Raw genomic sequence first — 14709 nt, forward strand, 5'->3', positions numbered from 1 at the left:
ACCAATAAAAAATGTTCAAAATCAATATCCGTGTTTTAAACTATTCTGTCTCCATAACTGGTTAATGTTCTGAATTTTCCACAGTGTTAGGGTGGAAAATCTCTCTGGCAATGACATTTCACATGATGACACTGATGAATGTATGGTTATATCATACACCATCATCAAGATGGTTATCCTAAAACTTCACATTCAAAATTTTCCCATTCAGAGCAGCATGTGAATGTCAGCAAGTCACAGACTGTGACAGAAACGGGGCAAATACACAGATGAGCAGACGGTGCACCACGGGGCTGAACCAGGGACACAAGGACACACTTTTGTTTTTATTCTATTTCTGAGTTCTGACAGCCAGCAGCCCTGATTAAATGCTGACATTCATTTTGCAATGTTTTGTCTTTTGGTTGGCCTGTCCTTTTGTATTATTTGTGTTATTTTTCAAAATAAAAGTTTTGTTCTTTTTTTTGCACCCGTCAGAAACTGGTCTGATTGGTTTTTAATAAACAGAAGGGTCAGATTATCCTTTCTGCAGCCTCCCTGGTTGTTTTTGTGACATTTTAGAAGGAAAAGGCTGCAGTGAGAACTGAGGCACTACTACCGGGAATAGTGGATGCATGATAAGTTTCTGCCTATAGTGGGAACCACACATGTGCAACAGTTGTGCTATATTTCAAATGACCAACTGTTGTGACTGGAGAAATTCATTATCTTTTGTATGTCTTAAATGATTTTTTTTTTTTTTTACAGTGTCTTCATTATGTTTTAGTCCAGCACTCCCTTTTCTTCCTCAGACTTCCATTTTTTAAATGTAAAATCTGGTTAGTGTTAGAGAAACATCACCAGCTTATTTTACTAAATGTTTTATTTCCACCTTGAAACATTGGAGTATCCTCCACAAATAAGCATAAGCAGGGCCTGTGGGGAGGTTGCATCATTTATGTGAATGTACTGGGTATTAGTTACATGCTCCCAGCTATACTTTTATTATTATAGGATTGCTGTAATGGATGTTTCTAGCAAGACACATCTCACACAACGATGTGCTCCATGTACTAAATGGACACCCTTCAGTTTATCACATCATTACATTTGCAGTTCCATTTAATCAGAGAAACCGTGCAATTGGTATTTAAGTTCAAAGATAAACAATATATAATACAAATCCTTTTAAAAAAAGGTCGCTTGCCTCACTTACTTTTTTATTTTGTTTGTTTAATCCGTGCAAAAACCAAAGTGTAAAAACGACAGTTATGTGCCGGACTATTTCTTGCTCAGGAGAGGTAGCCAGGTAAACAGTTAAGAGTCCAGGAGGTTACTGGTCCCCCGCAAGACAGTGAATTGTCGTTTTAACACTGACGGTTTTGTACAGATTAAACAAACAAGATATAACATTAATTAGAGAGCTGCTGGTAGGTAGATTTTGTTACCTTTGGACAGAGCCAGGCTAGCTAATTCCCATTTCCATTCTTTACAGTAAGATAAACTAACTGACTGCTGGTTTCGGCTAAATATTCACTACACAGGTATGACAGTGGTATCAATCTCCTCATCTACTGTGGGTCACAACAAGAAAGCGAATAAGCCCATTTCCCGAAAATGTCACACTATTCCTTTAAATTAGCTGAAAATTTTTTCTTATGACTAAGACTGATGTAACAGATATAGACACTACCTTTCACTGTGAGTCAGCAGTCTGTGGGTCACATGCACAGTGATCACCGCTTGCTGTGGTCTTGTTAGAGGAGAGCAGAAAACGGAGCTCAGATCACTTCACTGATGGGCTGTGCTGCTCAGCAGCTCCGGGATGTGTGCTTGGTACTTGCAGTCTGAATGGTAGAGCAGTTGCCTTTGACTACTGCCTGACGCCTCATACTGGCACACAGCTGGTAAGACAAAGCCCAACACTGTTTCTGTTGCCTTAAACGAAGAGCCTAAATTTCAGAGAATCGTAAATGAGTTTACAATGTATGTACGAGTAAAAAAAAAAAAACATTTCTTCAAATCAAAATCGAGAGCCTCAAGGTGTGCTTTATCCCCTGACGACTGAGCAACTGTTCGCAACACAACTGTCCTTCTCCCTCAAAAACCGAGTCATATGCTGCAGCAGCTCTTTCTACTGCACACTACCAACACTGGAACATAATATTATTATACTATCAGATCCACAGGGCCTCATGAATACTTATCAAAGGCTTTAAGTGGAATACAGCATTTTAGCCCTGGGCTTGTTAAGCGTTAAACAGGATCTTAATCTATATTAATCAACAACATGTAACATCTAAGGATATACACAGTTCATAATCCCATTACCGCACCTCCTCTCTATATGTTCCCATCTATCTTCATTGTATCTCGAGCTCAGCTGTCTGTCTATCTTAAACAGCCTGCTGTTGACTTTAGAGCAGCTTTGACCATAATGTGAATTTCTCTGCGAGTGCAGATGCTCATTTTTCATGTATAATAAGTTACAGAGCACGATGTGGATCCGTACATGGCATACTGTAGATGCTCCGCAACCTGATCCCATAATGTAGCATATTCTCTACACATTACACATGTATGTAACCTTGTATTATCCTAATTTACTTATACTTTCATACTGTTTAAAACTATAACTAAGGTGGTTTATGTTTCCAGCCACTCCAGTTTGTGTAAAAAAGGGGCATTCTACTCAAACATGAATATATTGCATATTTAAATGCACTTTCAGGAAATTAAAGTGGCATATGGTCTATGTAACTAAAATGCTTGATCGCACTCAGAGACTGTGAGGATAATCTTCCTCTGAGTACCAGAGTAGTATCAATCAGCTAATTCACCTTCAAGCATGCTTTAAGGAAAAAAAGACCCTAGGTGAGCAGCAAATTTCTGCTATTAAACTCAGACAGAACTGATATTATTGTACTTGGCCCCAAACATCTCAGAAACATATTATCTGATGAAATAGTTACTTTAGATGGCATTACCCTGGCTTTCAGCACCACTGTAAGTTATCCGTGATCAGGATATGTCATCTAACGCTCACATAAAACAAACTTCAAGGACTGCCTTTTTTTGTAACACTGTAAAAAAAACAGACACAGTCTGTCTCAAAAAGATGCAGAAAAAACTAGTCCATGCGTTTGTTACTTCTAGGCTGGATTATTACAGCTCCTTATTATCTCTGCATTGGCTCCATGTAAAATCAAGGATAAGGATAAACCTAAGATAATATTATTGAATTATTATTACTGACATCCTATCCTCCTCACCTACAAAAAGCCCTTAATGGTCAGGCACCATCACATCTTAAAGAGCTCATAGTACCTTATTACCCCACTACGACACTGTGCTCCCAGAAACGCAGGCTTACTTGTGGTTCCTAGAGTCTCCAAAAGCAGAATGGGAGGCAGAGGCTTCAGTTATCAGGCTCCTCTGCTGTGAAACCATCTTCCAGTTTGGGTCCGGGAGACAGACACCCTCTCAATGTTTAAGAGTAGGTTTAAGACCTACGTCTTTAATAAAGCTTATAGTCAGGGCTGGCTTAGCCTTGGCTTGACCCATCCCCATAGTTATGCTGCTATAGGCCTAGACTGCCGGGGGGAACTTCCCATGATGCACCGAGCTCCTCTCTCCTCCTCTCCCTCTCCAACTGTACGCATTCATATTGCATTATTACTAAGTTGGTATTGTTCTCTCTCCCGTAGTTTTGTGATTTATTGTCTCTCTCCTCTCTCCTCCTGTCGCTTCCTGCAGGTATTTCTGCCTCTGGAGCTGCAGAGTCTGGATCTGTGACTGCAAACCACCAACTGCCCCCATGGTCCTGCTCAACACCCACTGCTTCAATTATTATCATTATTAGTCTTATTATTAGTAGTAATAATACTAATATTATTATTATTACTATACATCTCTATGTGAAACTTGCAATATGTTTTGCTCTCTTTCCCCCCGCTCCTCCTCCAGTTGGCTTTCCAGTCAACCGGAAGGAGAACAAAGTCATACACACTGACTCTGCAGAGTAAAATTCATCTGAACAGCACAGGTACACTTGAGGAAAATATCAGAATGTACTAGTGTGTGCTGTTTTTGAGCCCCTCTCTATCTTTGGCAAGCTGTGAGTTGCCCTTAATGCAGCAAACAATGACTTGAGGTCCTAAGGATAGAGGGTGCCATATGCTGTAGAGATTGTTAAACCCCTGGAGGCAAATTAGTAATTTGTGATATTGGGCTATATGGATATAACTGACTTGACTGGACTTGACTTGATGAGGGCAAGTAAGTATTAAAGTAAAAACACGAGGTAACATTTCCTCAAAAACTGCTTTGCTACAAAAGGTGAAGGTTTAGTAGTGAAATACAGAAAGAGCCGTACAGTAAAGGACAATCTCACAACTGACGGTAAAGCTAATACAAGCTGGGAAAAAATGAATTCATAGCTGAGTCAGCTGTTCCACGTATGGATCCACTATAGTGATAACGGTGAGACAGTCACAGATGGACTGAACAAGTCATACACATACACACACACACAAAACACAAAATCAGCAGAAGGGGCCCTGAAGGTATAAAAGAGTAGTGGACAGAAGACTCCACAGAAAGCTTCAGGAGACTGCAGACATGCTCAGGTTTCTTGTGTTGACGTCTCTCGCAGCCCTCGGTAAAAACCATCCGATTCTGCCTCCCTTTTGCTGTTCTGCACACACACACACACACGCACACACACACACACACACACACACACGACTCCAAACACACTTGAATACATGATGTCTGACTGTTGTGCTTCTGCTTTGCTCAGTGCTGGCTGAGCTGGAGCCCCAGCCCAGGTACCTGGAGGACGGCAGTGCTGAGGAGAGAGTTGTGGGAGGTGAAGTGGCCAAACCCAACTCCTGGCCCTGGCAGGTACAGTGCGCTTTGTTTGACTCCACAACAGTGGAGGAAGAAGAACTCAGATCCTTTACATTAGTGAAAGTAGCCATGCCACAATGTGAAAATACTTGCGTCGGTCTGAGGTGTCAGGAAAAATCTTAGATCTCTCTCCGCTACAAACTCCCCCAGGACCGTCCGTTCGTTCCCCTTAATCTAGTTGTGGGACAAGCTACATCTCCATCGTTCATACTAGTGCACTGTGACCTCATGTGAATCCCAGCATCAATAGGTCAAATCAGCCACACAACTGAAAACACTTGTGTGGGTAAGCAGGGCCTGTAATCCATAATCGTGCATCATCTCATACGTTGGTCATATGTTTTGTACGTATGTCAAAGTAACTAGTGAGTTAAATCCATGTAGTGAAGTAAAAAGTATAATGTTTTTAAGGGTCTACATGTCTTTAATCATAGTCCAGTGTCAGGAATGCTGCCAAGACACATTTAACAAAAATGTGAATGGTTTAGTTTGTTTTAGTTATAATGCTCTGTTGTCGTCTCATTAGATCTCTCTTCAGTTTAAATCCACCTACTGGAACACAGAGTCAACAGTGACATTTGTGCTTAAACACATACATTGTTTCAGCAGGAAAATATGAATGATGTTCCGGGACTGTGCCACTATCGTAGCAGATTAATAGCCGGTCATATTTTCATGCATATTCAGATCTGCTTTTCTCCCCCCTTAGATCTCTCTTCAGTACAAATCTGGCAGCAACTACTACCACACCTGTGGAGGAACACTGATCGGGAGAGGCTGGGTCATGACCGCTGCTCACTGCGTGGACCGGTGGGAGTTTCGCACATCACAGAATAGCTGCTGAGCCTAGATCTAAAAGAGATATGGGTGATTAGCAGGATATGTGTTCTGACAGAGCTGAACATTTACATAAATATATTTCATTATATTTCCTGGTGGCTTGAGTACATAGCCAGGCCATCTTAGACATAAAGCGTTTCAGCTCTCCATTTGAATCAGCTATTCAAATGAAATTGACAAGTCCCCACAAAACATATTTTCCATCTAAAATATGGATTTTCAGCAGATGTCTTTGGGTTATTAGAGACAACTAACTGACAGACAGTGGAAGAATGAAAATGTTCTTTTTTTTTTTATGTCCACAGCTCCCGGACGTGGCGCGTTGTTCTTGGAGATCACAACATCCACTCCCACGAGGGCAGAGAGCAGTACATGAGTGTGAGCCGCGTCTACATCCACCCCCGTTGGAACTCCAACAATGTTGCTGGAGGGTTAGTGGTTACTTGACATAGTTTGACCCACTTCTTCATACAAAAAATAGAAAATACTGATATATATATACACCACATATAAAAACTATGCATGTAGTTATTTGTCAACATGTAAAAGTTATGAAAAATGTCAGAAGGCTTTTTTGGAATATAATGTTTAATATAATAGCCACATTATGTGGATATTTCATTTTGAATGTTTATATAAATATATATATATATATATATATATATTTTTTTTTTTATTTTTTTTTACAAATACTCATTTATTTCTACTTTTTGCTGTCTGAAAAAACCTTCCTAGACTTATTATTCTGAACATACATTGTGAAAACTCAACCAGTCATACAGTATGTCCCAACTGGAGCTGAAACAATTAGACAACTGACAAAAAATGTATCAGCAACTATGCTGATAATCAATTTATTGCTTAAATTAAATTTTTAAATGTTTTTTAAGATAAATTGACAAACACTATGTGGTTCCAGCTTGAAGATTTGAACATTGTAAATTAAATATTTTTGAGTTTTGGACAAAGGGAGAATTAGACAATTCAAGTGAATTACAGACCCATCTTGGGCTTTAGAAAACTGTGATTAACCAGGCAATTAGTAGATTAATCAAGAGAATAATCTGCAGATTCATTAATAATGAAATAATAGTTAGCCCTAAAAAACTCTACTTGAGAGACACACAATAGCCTTCTCTTAAACAAAGGCCATTACAATGAGCTTTTATGAAGACAGGGAAAAGATTTATAGCTCACTGACTTGAGGGCATTCTGACCCTTAGGTGGGACATTGCTCTCCTGCGTCTGTCCTCTGATGCTTCTCTGAATAACTACGTCCAGCTCGGCGCCCTGCCTCCCTCTGGTCAGGTCCTGCCCCACAACAACCGCTGCTACATCACCGGATGGGGACGCACCCGGAGTAAGTCTGGCTTAATGATACAGTACATGATAAATTAATCGGTTCAGTGTTTACACGCAGAGAGAAAGCTGTATGCAGTCGTCTATGATCCAGTTGTAAGACACAGCCCTTCTGTTGTCCCCAGCCGGAGGTCAGCTGTCTGCAAAGCTCAAGCAGGCGTACTTGCCTGTGGTTGACCACAAGACCTGCTCTAGCTACGGATGGTGGGGCAGCACTGTGAAGGATTCCATGGTCTGTGCTGGTGGCGGCAGCGACTCCGGTTGCCAGGTGAGCCAATGAGGTCTTAGAAAGGACTTTGTAATCCATTCCCACATTTGACACTTATTTGTACGACTCGAGAGCAAGAAGTTGGGGGCAGTATCCCTGGGGCGTGACAGCTATTTCAGGGTAACGCTTTCTAATAAGCCACCCTTTTATGAAGGGTTTAAAAGTTGTAACTACTGGCTTTATTAAGGGTTAACAAATTAATTACTTAGAATTTATGGATCAATTTTACGCCATTAATAAGAAAAACATTTGGACCATATGACCACTGACCTTGAGAAAATGAGCTGCTGAAGATCTGGACCAAGCGCATTTATTAACAGTGTATTAAGCAAGTATTCATCGGATTACTAACATTCATAACCATATTATTACCAAATAGAAAGGATAAACACTGGCCAAAGCAATTTTTCACAGCCTATCAAACCAATGTGTCGTCTTATTAATGCTTATTACTGATCTATAAAGAATGAGAAACCGATATATGAAACATTTACAAAGCCCTTAGTCACAACTAATAAACTCTTTTTAGAAAGTTTTCTATTTCAGCTGGACAAATTCCTCCCAGCTCAGATTTTGAAAGAATGCCGGAGTGATGTTTGGATTTAAGCAGAGAGGGAGAAACACTGGAAAGAACTTGTCAGAATTCAGTCCCACTCCACCATGACAAAGTGAAATTGAATGTCTCCCACCGAGCTGAGGCCTGACCCCTTCCTGTCAAGGAAGATATTTTGGAGGACACATGCGGGATTACTTGCAGCATCAGCAGGGGCATAAGTCAGTAACAAAGATCCAGGCTAGTGCTTAAGCTGCACGGAGTGTCAAAGTCTTGCAAACTCATGCTCTGCACGAACGTGCTCAAGGCTGTCTGAGATTAAAGTGGGAACATGTTGCTGTTTGAAAAACTGGGTATTTTGTCCAACTCTGCTCAAAAGGGCAGAAATAAAGCCATCAGTTATGAATTCTTGGCTCTGAGGTCCCTCTGGGATGTGTTTTCTCGGAATCCAGGGTGACTCCGGTGGCCCCCTGAACTGCAGTGTCAACGGCAAATGGGTCGTCCACGGAGTGACCAGCTTCGTGTCCTCCTCTGGCTGCAACGCCTACAGGAAGCCCACCGTCTTCACCCGTGTCTCTGCCTATATCAGCTGGATGAACGGCGTCAGTATTTAACACTCACCCATATCAATCAAACAGTACCAAATATTTAAAAAACATTCAAACATGACACAGTTCAATCAGTGTTGGTTATGCATTTGTTGTTAAAGTGTTTGTTTTTTTTTTAATTTTATAAATCAAGCTATATGCAGTAACTGCAGGATTTCATAATACGATTTGTACATTCACTCATCCTTACAAATACATGTATTTGTGCAGTATTTTGTTCAGATTCTTGAGGACAATCACATAATGATCCATTTGTCCTTATGTTGCCAGATCATGGGTTGAGAACACCATCTCCATGGAGACGAGAGAAGACTCTGGATTTGTCTCTGTTTCTGTCTAACTCCACCAGAATAAAATGTCCTTTAACGTCCTTTTGCCTCACCTCATTTTTTGTGCTATAGTTTTGTGTGGGAGACATTGGTCATCTCAAGATTTTATAAAAGCATTAGTACCATGAAATGAAGCTTAATTTAGGTTCTGGAAAAATAGACTACTTGAGATCTATTCAGACAGCAGTTTTAATGAACAGTATTTCATATAAACTAATTTGTGCGAGAAAAACCTTTGGCTACTAAATTGATTTTAAAAGTGACAGCTACACTGTCACAAAAGGGATCATTAAGTATTGCCTTCAGTGAGGCAGTGGACATGCTGCAAAAGTACTTTTTGGAATATGTGCTAAGATTATAGGAAACGTAGAGTTACATCAAAATCAAATAATAATGATACATCAAAATAAGCTGACTTCAAATCATGAAAAGAGGCTTTAAAACAGGTAGGAAGAGCACATTACCCTGTTAACAATTAAGTAGCTGTGCAACATGGAAAAGGCTGATGAAGTAAAGTATAAGATTAACTGTCAAAATACAGTCCAATTAAAAGACATAGTTTGAGATGATTCTGTGTAAGGAAGAAATCTTAGACAGCAAACTCAGTACTTTAGAATACCTTTGTATTCGACTTGCAATATCCACTGCATATGAATAATTCACAACTGCACAAATGTGTGTATCAACATATGACAGAGTAAACAACAGAAAGCTGGAAAGCTGGGTTTCAGTACATACAGGTGTTATGTGGATACAAGAAATAATGCGGGTGAATTCAATTACATGCACTTTTTCTAATTATTGCAAATTAGAAATAGTGTGCTCATCTCTGTGTGACATTAAGAATTCAGACTTACTTACTGCATGCAAATATACATGTAAAAATTCCTTAGTGGCATGAATTTACATTCAATTGTCATGCAGTCTATCGTTAAGTGTTTTTTTTATTCATTCTTTTATCGATGCTAGTTCAGGGTCATGGGGGCTGAGGTCTGTTCCTTCTCTGTTAGACTATGAGAGGAGATCACTGTGCCAACAGGAAACCCAAAGGAAAACATTCAGGATCTGAGCAAATCCAAAATACAATGCTATCTCTAAGATGGATACCTTATTCATGACAAGAAAATATACACCGAAGTGTTTCAAATATTTGGACAAATCAGCTCTGGGGAAATCCCTGCTGGCAACATGAAACGTACTTTTTAGTCAATCTGAAGTTATATGATTTATCTACCTACACCAATACCTACACCATAAAGGGAAGGAAATAGCTGTCAAAAATGATGAACTGGCTAGTGGATGAAAAACAAACAGCAAATATCAAAAGCATGAGAAAAAGCACAAAAAACCTTCAAAGTCGCATAATGGCCTTGACTGTGGTAGATAAGCTTGAGATGGAAAACATCTGCGCTATAGGAAAGAGAGCAGCCCGTATCGCTTACTACAGCACAGGTCCTACATTTAAACAGTATGAAGTATACATACTGAGTTTATGAAGAGAGGCAGAGTTATCTGGAAGCTCTGGCATGCACAAACTATTCTGCTGCTGCTAACAGCTCTTTTAGCTTTGAGGAAGTAAGTTAGTGTCTTTCTACTTCCAGGTTTTGCTTAGCAGGGTCAGAGGTATGTACAAGTATCTTGGAGATGTAAGGACAACTAAACTCATAGCCAGTTATTTTGATATTGCCAGCACTCAATAGATAGATAGATGGATGAATAGATAGATACTTATTAATTCCCGAGGGGAAATACTTTGTTACAGGAGCCTACACATTAGTACAAACAGTGAGAAAACTTAGTAATGTGCTCGTGGAAACACAATATAATCAGTAAGGTGTAAAATAAAGAAAAGTAGTGAGAATAAAACAAGATAATATAAAGATATAAAAATGTCCTAAAAATCCCATGACTAGAGCAGATAAGTATAAGTAACAGCCATATTAAATAGTAGAGCAAGTTATTGGAAATAAAGCAATGTTGAGGTCTATTGCAGTGTGTACCAAACAGATGTGGGTTATTATGTATATTGCACAGTTTTCAGTACCTGAACAAGTAATTGAATTATAAGTAAAAATGGTATTACCAAGAATAAAAAAAAAAAAAAATCATATTTTACAGTATAATAGGAAATTATAATAGCAGTATAATAGAAAAGAATACTGCCAGTATTTGCATAGTGAAGTTCTTTATACTATATTGCAATATTTCAGTGTATATGTGTACAGTTGTGGGAGTTAAATTAAACAAGCCTAAACTGCAGGGACAGTCAGTTTGGCTCTGGTCCATCACGCACTGGATGAATTAAACATTAAACATTTACCTCATTCGAGAAATATTATCCCTCCTGAGATTCTTTAAATATAGACAATGGTCCCTTGTATGATGGAGGTGACTGTTTTTTTTTTTTTTACACCCCGTGACCCAGCAAAATCACGTTGTCGCTCAGGTATGGCAGCTCTTGACAGTATACCTGGGCAGAAACCCACTGTCTGAACAGTACTGACTCACGGGTCAGCTGGTAAACAGTTTCATATTGTCTGTTTTTTTTTTTTGATTGTTGGTGTGTGTGGGAAACATTTTGTTTTTGTCTCTGCAGCCGTGTGGCCATATGGTAACGATGGGGACTTTACATCCTCCAGTCATATTTTCTTGCTGCAACACAGGGATCTGATATAGATTTAAGCTAAGTGGAACCCCAACTGCATCTCTAACGATTCCTGGGAACATTCAGACTTGTTTGAGAAGGAAATGTGAACTTCTTGAATGTCAAAAATATATAGGATAAACCTTAGATAATATTATTGAATTATTATTACTGACATCCTGTCCTCCTCACCTACAAAGCCCTTAATGGTCAGGCACCATCATATCTTAAAGAGCTCATAGTACCCTATTACCCCACTACAACACTGTGCTCCCAGAACGCAGGCTTACTTGTGGTTCCTAGAGTCTCCAAAAGCAGAATTGGAGGCGGAGGCATCAGTTATCAGGCTCCTCTGCTGTGGAACCATCTTCCAGTTTGGGTCCGGGAGACAGACACCCTCTCAATGTTTAAGAGTAGGTTTAAGACCTACGTCTTTAATAAAGCTTATAGTCAGGGCTGGCTTAGCCTTGGCTTGCTTAGCCTTGCCTTGACCCATCCCCATAGTTATGCTGCTATAGGCCTAGACTGCCGGGGGGGACTTCCCATGATGCACCGAGCTCCTCTCTCCTCCTCTCCCTCTCCAACTGTACGCATTCATATTGCATCAGTGCTCGTTACTAAGTTGGTATTGTTCTCTCTCCTTTAGTTTTGTGCTTTTTTGTCTCTCTCCTCTCTCCTCCTGTCGCTTTCTGCAGGTATTTCTGCCTCTGGAGCTGCAGAGTCTGGATCTGTGACTGCAAACCACCTACTGCCGCGATGATCCTGCTCAACACCCACTACTTCAATTATTTTCATTATAATAATATAATTATTATTATAATAATTTGTTTGATGATGATGATGATTATTATTATTAGGCCTGTTATCATTAGTTTTATTATTAGTCTCATTATTATGATACATCTCTATGTGGAACCTGTATTGTATTATGTTCTCTTTCCTCTTTCCAGACAACCCCCCGGTGAGACTTTGCCGATAAATTGAATTGAATTGAATTGAATTGACATATTAACATGTAAGAAGTATTTACATGTTTTAGCTGGTTTGGGTGGAGGTACTGTTAAGTACTTTATACACTGTAAGGTACTTTAATCTGCATTGGAGTAGAGGTATAAAGTAGCAGGGAACACTTAGATTAAGTATTGTACATCAAAACTGTACTTCAATAAATGTTCTTACTTACTTGCCACAACTGTCTTTAATAGAAAAAAGAGGGAAGCAATTTATTTGGTGTTTGACTTAATAACACTGACATATTATATTTAGGATACAAAATTTTCAAGGTAGTGTTTATTCTATGTGCTAAAAAGGTACTGTTTTGACACAGTTTGTGTCTGTAACTGTTGTCACATGATCTATAAATTCTGAATTCCTTAGAAAAACAACATAATGCTTTGGTGAAAATTAAATCAGCACAGCACATGACTTTGAGATATCCAGTCAACATTTTGAAACTAATTTACTCATCATTACATGAGCGAAAAAGCACAAAATTATAATAAATATATATACGTTTTTTACAACTTTTCTCAGCCGGTGTAACAAAATCCAAAGGTCAATTTATCTGTAATAGCTCTGTGAGGACGTTATATTCGCTACTTCAATGAGAAACAGTTCACTTGTAGGACTAATTACACTCCATTCATCATTTTGCTCTGCTTTATTAATCATATTCTTGTGATGAAAAATGTTCACCTCTCAGTTCAATACTCTGTCAGGGATAGGCTTCTGTGATAACAAATTCTGCCTAATATTATCATAGGTCCTCGCACAGTACCTCGATACCGTTATAGTAACCTTAGGTTTGGGTCTCCACGGGTTGGTCCAGAGGCCACCCTGAGATCCTACATCCAGCTGAGCCTCCTGCCAACGTTTTGGGCAGCTCCTGTCCCCCAGCGACCTCTGCTAAGTCACTGTACAAACCTCCACGTACAGTAGCTGATTAAGTCATCGCTAGTTTCAGTGTGGGAAAGTAACACCAACTAGCGGACAAATGCTTGACTGTGTGTTGAAAAATTTGCTGGTTGATTACCTGCCACTTTGGAAGATAATTTGTAAGTAATTGAAAATCTTCAATTCTGTCTTTTAAATTATAAACATGAAAATGCCAAAAAAACAAAACAAAAACACGCTCATAATAACAATGCCAACATGCTGATGTTTATCAGGTATTTAGCATGTTCATCACCTCAGTTTATCGTGTAATCATGCTAACATTTGCTATTTAGCACTAAACACAAAGTACAGCTGAGGCTGATGGGACTATCATTAGTTTTGCAGGTATTTGATCATTAACTGCAACTGATAAATAAAAAACCTTATTCTTTTTAAACCCGATGATAGCACCAGACTATAAGTCAGGATATCATTAAAGTAATTACAGTTACTCCTGGGAAGGGACATGAGGGTGTGCACAAAATTTCATGACTATCCCTCCAATAGTCGTCTAGAGATTTCAGTCAAAGCCACAAAGGCCAACCTCATGGTCGCGCCAGAGGAAAAGTCAGGGGATCGGCAAAGTCTTTTGGATTCATCCTCTGGGGACCATGACTGTTTGTTCAAAATTTCATGGTAACCCACATGGTAGTGAAAATATTTCAGTCTGGAGCCAAACTATGGAGTGGACAGACTGACATTATATCATCTTCTAAGCCTTGTTGGCAGCAGGGCTAAAAATATCGATTACCAATCTTCAAAAACTAACTTGCTTGCTAGCAGTTAACGATGACTAAATGACAGTAACTTACAGACTAAAATACGATTAAAGCAATAAAAAAAATCACATAATTCATACCTGCCCACTCAGAATTAGGCCTGTTTTTGGCTGGACTGCAAGGACAGAGCCAGCCGTATAAAAGCCAATGACCGTGACTGACTGACTGAGTGAGTGAGTATGTGACTAAGTGTTGGAGTTTCCCTGTTGGCAGTCGATCCTTCAAAATGATTTGGGGCAAACAGTTTGTGTTGCGTCATCAGGGGGTGTTTAGAGGCAGTCTTGCCAATTTAGCGCCTTTGTTGCTAGATTTACTGACCACCCCTTTAGCGAGTTTTCTTCACAAAAGCCCCTAGCGACAAATCTGGCAAACTTTTTAGACAAACCTTAGCTACTTTCCGTAGAAGAGAGTCGCAAGTATTTCCCCGCAAGCACGAGGTCAGGCTTTCCCTCTGCAGGCACACCTATGTGTCTCATTCAATTGACCGCTCGGAAGCTGACATAG

At 39.5% G+C, this 14709-nt stretch overlaps 1 protein-coding gene across 1 annotated transcript; it reads left to right on the plus strand.

The window, feature by feature from the left end:
* Positions 1 to 4590: 4590 nt before the first annotated feature.
* On the plus strand, positions 4591 to 8524 carry LOC120807565 (elastase-1-like). The gene is made up of 7 exons (XM_040159761.1): positions 4591 to 4639; positions 4781 to 4884; positions 5600 to 5700; positions 6036 to 6161; positions 6954 to 7090; positions 7215 to 7357; positions 8363 to 8524. Exons 1-7 carry the CDS (start codon positions 4600 to 4602, stop codon positions 8522 to 8524), a joined length of 813 nt encoding a protein of 270 aa, XP_040015695.1. The 5' UTR covers positions 4591 to 4599.
* The last annotated feature ends 6185 nt before the right edge of the window (positions 8525 to 14709 follow it).

Source organism: Xiphias gladius, chromosome 21 (assembly GCF_016859285.1).
Source record: "Xiphias gladius isolate SHS-SW01 ecotype Sanya breed wild chromosome 21, ASM1685928v1, whole genome shotgun sequence".
Classification (NCBI taxonomy): domain Eukaryota; kingdom Metazoa; phylum Chordata; class Actinopteri; order Istiophoriformes; family Xiphiidae; genus Xiphias; species Xiphias gladius.

What these genes read in the sequence shown, in the direction of transcription:
- LOC120807565 (XM_040159761.1), top strand. Translation starts at nt 4,600, where the DNA reads ATGCTCAGGTTTCTTGTGTTGACGTCTCTCGCAGCCCTCG. An exon ending in GACGTCTCTCGCAGCCCTCG is followed by an intron (nt 4,640 to 4,780) that starts GTAAAAACCATC and finishes TGCTTTGCTCAG; the next exon opens with TGCTGGCTGAGCTGGAGCCC. An exon ending in GCTGCTCACTGCGTGGACCG is followed by an intron (nt 5,701 to 6,035) that starts GTGGGAGTTTCG and finishes TTATGTCCACAG; the next exon opens with CTCCCGGACGTGGCGCGTTG.